Source organism: Petaurus breviceps, unplaced genomic scaffold, assembly GCF_028583685.1.
Source record: "Petaurus breviceps papuanus isolate PSGF00001 unplaced genomic scaffold, PetGlider_PUasm1.0 208, whole genome shotgun sequence".
NCBI lineage: Eukaryota > Metazoa > Chordata > Mammalia > Diprotodontia > Petauridae > Petaurus > Petaurus breviceps.
Genome location: NW_027185852.1, coordinates 8,783,315 through 8,789,489, shown reverse-complemented (window position 1 = coordinate 8,789,489; position 6,175 = coordinate 8,783,315). Strand labels below are relative to the sequence as shown.

At 44.5% G+C, this 6,175-nt stretch overlaps 1 protein-coding gene across 3 annotated transcripts in view; it reads right to left on the bottom strand.

Moving 5' to 3' along the window:
* DNAI4 (dynein axonemal intermediate chain 4) overlaps nt 1–6,175 on the bottom strand; it is a 64,828-nt gene that overhangs the window by 7,634 nt on the left and 51,019 nt on the right. For all 3 annotated transcript variants that reach the window (XM_069093387.1, XM_069093385.1, XM_069093386.1), the window contains exons 12-14: nt 5,800–5,957; nt 4,581–4,702; nt 1,597–1,695 (exon numbers count right to left, since the gene is read on the bottom strand). In XM_069093387.1, the coding sequence (XP_068949488.1) occupies nt 1,597–1,695; nt 4,581–4,702; nt 5,800–5,957 (379 nt within the window). The remainder of the gene's footprint in view (nt 1–1,596; nt 1,696–4,580; nt 4,703–5,799; nt 5,958–6,175) is intronic.

The window sequence follows — 6,175 nt, the reverse complement described above, 5'->3', positions numbered from 1 at the left end:
TCTCTCTCTCCATCTCTGTCTCTCTCTGTCTCTGTCTCCCTCTCTCCATCTCTGTCTCTGTCTGTCTCTCTCTGTCTCTGTCTCCTCTCCATCTCTGTCTCTGTCTGTCTCCCTCTCTCTCTCTCTCTGTCTCTGTCTCCCTCTCTCTGTCTCTGTCTCCCTCTCTCCCTCTCTGTCTCTCCCTCTCTCTGTCTCTGTCTCGCTGTCTGTCTGTCTCTCTGTCTCTCTCTCCCCTCCCCCGCTGCTTCTTGGGTAAACTCTCCTTTATCTTGCTCCCATCAAGCTTCCCTTCCACCAGCTGCTCTCCAGGTTGTTCCTTACTCTCGATGAGCTCCTTGCTAATATTACATTCGGCCATAACTAGTGATTTTCTGATGCATATACACAGATTAGTGGGGGTACTCGATAGGTGTAGGGAACGGGTTTTCTGAACCAAAGGAGCCTCAGACATAACATAAAAGCCTTCTTAAAGCATACTTTCTTTTCTTGAATAAGGATTATTTGGGGATACATGGTTACCATCAGGGGCTAGGAACAGGGGCAGGGAGGGGAGCATCTGGGGAGACTAAAGCCAGAGCAAAGGCCCAGATTTAGGAATCCTGCAGTGACTGAACTGGAGAAGAAACAACAGAAAAGCTGTGCCTGATCACTGGTAGTCCCAATGATGCTGTTTGACCACAGGCCTGGCAGGTGATGGATAGACTGGATACGTCCCCCTCCCCACCTCCAACCCTCCCAGCTTAGGGCTAGAAAGAAGCAAAGAAAACCTAGGGGAAAGTGTGAGAAAGCTAACACGGGAATAAAATCAGAAGCAAAACAGTACAAATAAATGAAGGCATTTCTCAACTCTTAATGAAGTAAAGAAGAAATCTCTGCAGACACATGCACAAGAGAAGTAAGAGATGAGTCTGTTTCAGTAGACTTTACATTGAGTATCAGGCCATGGACACAATGGACACACCACCATCTCATCTTCCATGTCAGCTCACCACGTGGTTTCCAGCAGAGTGGCCCAGGGAAGTCGACTTGGCCCTGCACTGTGGTGTGAAGACTGGTCGTTCATTTGGATAAAGGGAGACAGCATGCTCATCCAGTCTGCAGATGGTACATGGACCATTCAACAAGACATTGATGGACTAGAGTGCTGGGTTCAGTTCTAACAAAGCAACTTCAGAGCCTCTCCTGGCATTCGAGGACCTTCCCAGTCTGGCACTACTCTGCCTCCCCAGACATGGACATATGCTCCCCTGGGCACTACACAATGCCGAGACTGCTAAAGGAAGGCCCAAAGTGTGCTGGGTGGAGCAGCTGGGGCAGATTTCCAGGGGTACAAGGTCAAGTGTCTCCCAAGACGAATCAAGACCTGCACTATTGACAGGCACATGGGATGAGATCACAAAACACCTGGAATTCTGGGCTTAAAAAGCAGCCAGCGAGGCCCAGGAGCTCAGCTGGAAGCTGAGCAGGAGTCGCCCCTGGGGAAGGAGGCGCTCTTGCAGGGTTAGGGAGGTGTGAGTGTGTCAGTGGGACAGGAGGCTTCCTTTCACACGGCTGATTGCACATGTTACACTTTTACACTGACATCACTTAACTCACCTTGTGACCTTTGTAGGTGTCCAAGTACTGCTCATTATGGGAACATGAGCACTTATGGATGTGTCCCTCTTCTGTACCAGCCAGATAGATGTGTGTGTCCTACAATGGGAGAGTAAAACAGATCTACCAGCAGCACACTATCCTGGACCCCTGACCACCATAAGCCAAGCTAAAGAAGGCTAGGCCAGTAGGCTGCACAGTAAAATCTACTAGAGACTCCTAATTCATCAGTCCTTCAAGGGGTTATGAGGGTAGCTACTCTCCTGATCAACGGAGGCTGGCCCAAGTCCCTCTCTAACTTGGGAGCTGGTCTCTGAAAGCTGCTACGTATGGCCTCCAAATTCACCTCCAAATGTCAATGAATCTCTCTGAACTTAGTAAGTCTTGAGCAAAATTCAATTCAACAACTATTTCTCAAACACCTAGAATGTGTGTGAGGCATGGTAATACCATGACAAGATGGAAACATCCCTGCCTGCCCTCAAGAAGCTTGCCTTCAATCGCATCCTCGCACAAGAGACAGGCCTCGCTCGGAGCCTTTGGGGCTCAGGACAACCTTGTTCTCCCGCTGCCTCGCCTTCACAACCCCAGAGTCTCGTTTGCTTCCGCTTGGCTATGCATATTTGTCAAAAGTGTTGCTGCTTTTCTTTTCAGTGGGGAGCAGGGAGGGCAGGAGTAAGTGGGAGGGAAAGAAAATAAATTTTTGTTTTTAAAAAATATTTTTAGATAATGCATGGTCATGTTTACACCGTGATGAGGCTTCAGAGTAGAACTTCAATAAAAGAAACTAAAAATACTGTTGAAAAATCTTCTCTTCAAATAGCTTGACCATTAACAAAGAACTTACCCATATCAGCATCAATGACCACTCATCAGTACCTAGCCCTCTCGTCTCTTCTCCTGGTTTCGGTGGGCTTGGTTTTTGCATAGGCACAGCCATTGGGAATGTGCCGCTTTGAGGGTTATTGTTCCACATATATAATATCCTAGACGTTTTCCTATGTTCCTAGGAATCCTTCATATTTCTCATGACTTAAGGCAATATATTATTCCATTTGACAGCCTGCATTCCCTCTAGTCATTCCTAATCTCCGGGCACAGCATTTGTTTTGAGTTCTTTGCTAATGTCCATAGCATAATGATAAGCATCTTGGTGCAGAGGGTTCATTCTCTGCTGCTTCTGAATGTTTTCCTGGCACCCCAGCTCTGGCATTAACTGGTTAAAAGACATGGTAGCTTCTACGGTTCTGGCTGCATGTGATCCGTTACAAAAAAGCGTTCACATGGAAGCTAGAATCTAGAGCTTAAAAAAGTTAAAGGTCTAGGTCCAAGACAGGGTATGTGGAGTATTGAACCAGATCATAGATCACTAAGGCAAGAGCAAAGAGAGAGCAAGTATGCACATTCCCGCTAATCCATATCAGGTCTGAATTAGAGGCAGAGAAAAATGAAGGGTCCCAGTCTTCCCTAGGTAGTACTGATATCCCTATTAAACCAACTCTGGTTTCCTAGCTATTGATGGATACAGCACAACCCACTCAACTGTGACTTCCCCAAATGACAGCAGTAAAGTTTTAATAGAGCAGTCTATCCTTAAATAGATAGACATCTATGTAGTGTAAATATTTGTTCTTGGTGAACATGCCTGGATACAAATAAAGGGCTAGAAGTGGTCCACCCAGTATGGGTGAGTATTGTGGGCATGACCTTCATTCATCTGAATGATTCCAATCATACACACACACATTTTGAAATCTCCAAATATAAAATACCATAAGATCATGCTTAATTGAATAAAAATGATCAAACACAAAATACATACAAGTAGGATTGCTGATTTTCCAGTGAGAACATTCCCTTCTTAAGAAAAGCACAGACTGAAGATACTCTATATTCTATGTTCATGCATAGAAACTGAGTTTTCCCTGATTCCAAAAGTACTTTCTCAGAATTTCAGAAAATCTGTGATTTCATCAGAATGGGTGAGCCCTCCACACTTTAGAAAACAATTTTTTGAGTCACTGTGACCAATTCTGGTCATCTGATAATTTAGCTCCACTGGACGTGCCTCTACCACATGCTGATTGTGTGACCCTTAAAAAGTCACAGGAACCTCTTGGGGCTCCAGATATCTTTCTAAGACTAGAAGAATGGGATCATTGTAAGGGTCACAGGTCAAGAGGTAGAAGAACCTCAAAGGTCATCCAGTCCAACTTCCTCATTTTACAGAAGCAAACGGAGACCCAAGGAGGTAAATGTACCAGCTCAACGTGGGAGAATTAGGTTGTCTGAAGATGAGCTGGGGAGAAGAGGTCCATCTTCAATGGATCCATGGAGAAATATATAGGAAGAGGAAGAGAGAGAGGGAGGGAGAGAGAGAAAGAGGAAGGGAGGGAAGAAAAGAGAGGGGGGAGAGAGGGGGAGAGAGAGAGAGAGAGAGGGAGAGAGGGGGGAGGGGGGGGGGGGGGAAGGGGGAAGGGGGAGAGAGGGAGGGAGGGAGAGAGAGAGAGAGGGAAGGAAAGAGAGAGAAAAGGAGGGAAGGAGAGAGAGGAGGACAGAGGGAGAGAGGGAGCAGCATTCATTATTTACTCTCTTGACTTGTTTCTGGTCTATAATTACCAGGAGTTTAGGAAGTTATCCTGATTTTTGTAGTCTTCAACTTTGGCTAAAGTCTAGCTAATTACCATGGTGTGATTTTGTTGGTATTAAGCTTGGTCGCACTGCTCAGGGCTACAGACATTAGTACAGAAAGCCAAAGAAGGAGATTATGGAATCTTTGTTTTAATACTCAGGCACATACACACTTTCCCCATCACAAAGAGAAAGGGAAGAAGGGAAGCATAGCTGGGTCCTTGGGTACTCCATCCACCCGAGTCTGGTAAATGATTTTGTTAATTATGTTACTGACATACATATTCTTTCATTCTTCAAATAATTTCATATATAACTGCAAACGTCTATAAAAACAGATTGAGGAATCCTACCCTGGGGTGAAAAGCGAAACACATTCCAGGAGCCTGCCGAGAAATCAAAGCTTCACCTTTCTTCTCTCTCTCATTTTGTTTTTTTTGCTTTTCATCTGATGTTCTCCTCAATTTCATCAAATCTTTATTTTAAAAAAACACAAAATGGAGAAAGCAGATCAAACAGAAAAGTTCATGACTATATAAATGAAGATATTAAATAGCAACAAAGCTCAGGTTAAAGATAATGGACAAATATTAACATGATCTTAGGTTGAATTAAGAGGAACATAGGTTCCATTCTTTACTCTGCCCTTGTCAGACCTCATCTGGACTACTGTTTTCAGTTATGGGAGATATGGCTTAATGATAAACTGGGGAACATCCAGAGGTGGTGACCGGGATGGGGAAGGGCCTTGACATGACATGAAGGGTCCATGACATAAGAGAATCTATTGAAGAAACTGGGTGTGTGAAGCCCAGAGAAGAAGAGACAACCAGGCCATGAGAGCTGTCCACGTATTTGAGGGGCTGACGCGTGGCACAAAGGGGGGAGTCCCAAGGGAGCAGAAGCAGGAGCAGAGTGGAAGTTTCACAGAAGTTACTCTAGACCCAACAAGCTGAGCTGGAGATGGGGCTGCCTCTGGAGGTGGCGGCTTCCCCTTCTTTGGAGAGCTTTAAGCAGAGAACAAAGAACTGATTGTTGGAGTTGTTACAGTGGGGCCTCATTCTGGGTACAGGTGGCCCAGATGGTCTGAAGTCTCTTCCAGGGCCTGTCACAATTCTAGGGACCCTTTGTTCACACTGGCACACACCTCTCCTGCTCTTTTCAATCAATCAGCCAACAAATAAGTTACCCCAAAGTGCTCAGTTCTACGTGCTGGAAGTCATAAACACTATTTTGTGTACCTGCTTAGCTTAGTTTCCAGGAAGTATGCTGGGTGATTTGTGCGTTTATAATGTGTTACAATCCATCAATAAAAATGTAGAAGAAAATAATATGAAAATGTCAGTTACTATGTCAAAGACTGAAATATCCTGCCTGTGCTTTGGACACACTAACATACAATTCTCATTTTTAACAAGCGGCTAAGTTTAAATGACAGTGCTAAGTTTCAGCGAACCACATCTGGGTGCTTTATAAAAGAGATCTCAGTGCCAAATGCAGTCATTTTGAGCTCAGTTTACAGACTAGTAATTTGGGGCTTAGTCTACGTAAGAACAATAAAATTCCTTTTACCATGACAAATCAATCCTTTCTGTATAACCCACTTGGAGATTCTTCCATCAGCCCCAACAGTGACGAGTATTTCCTTTTTTTCTTCACCTGTAGTTCCTTTGTCCTGCTCTACCCATTGAACTTGCCAAATTGGTCCAACGTGCTTATGATTAGATTCACTAAAAGAAGAGAATAGAGCAAATGTAAGAGGTCTACAGCAGTAATAAGTTAGCCTGGAGGACATGTGGTCATTGTAGCAATCTGGAGGGCACGGTCCCACTTAAATTAGAAAGCAGTGTTTTACAGAAAAATACTGTGAAGATTGGGAATAGTGAGGACTTTGTGACATCCATCCCCAATCCTATTTCCCTACTTTCTTTAGCTTCTATTTTGAAAA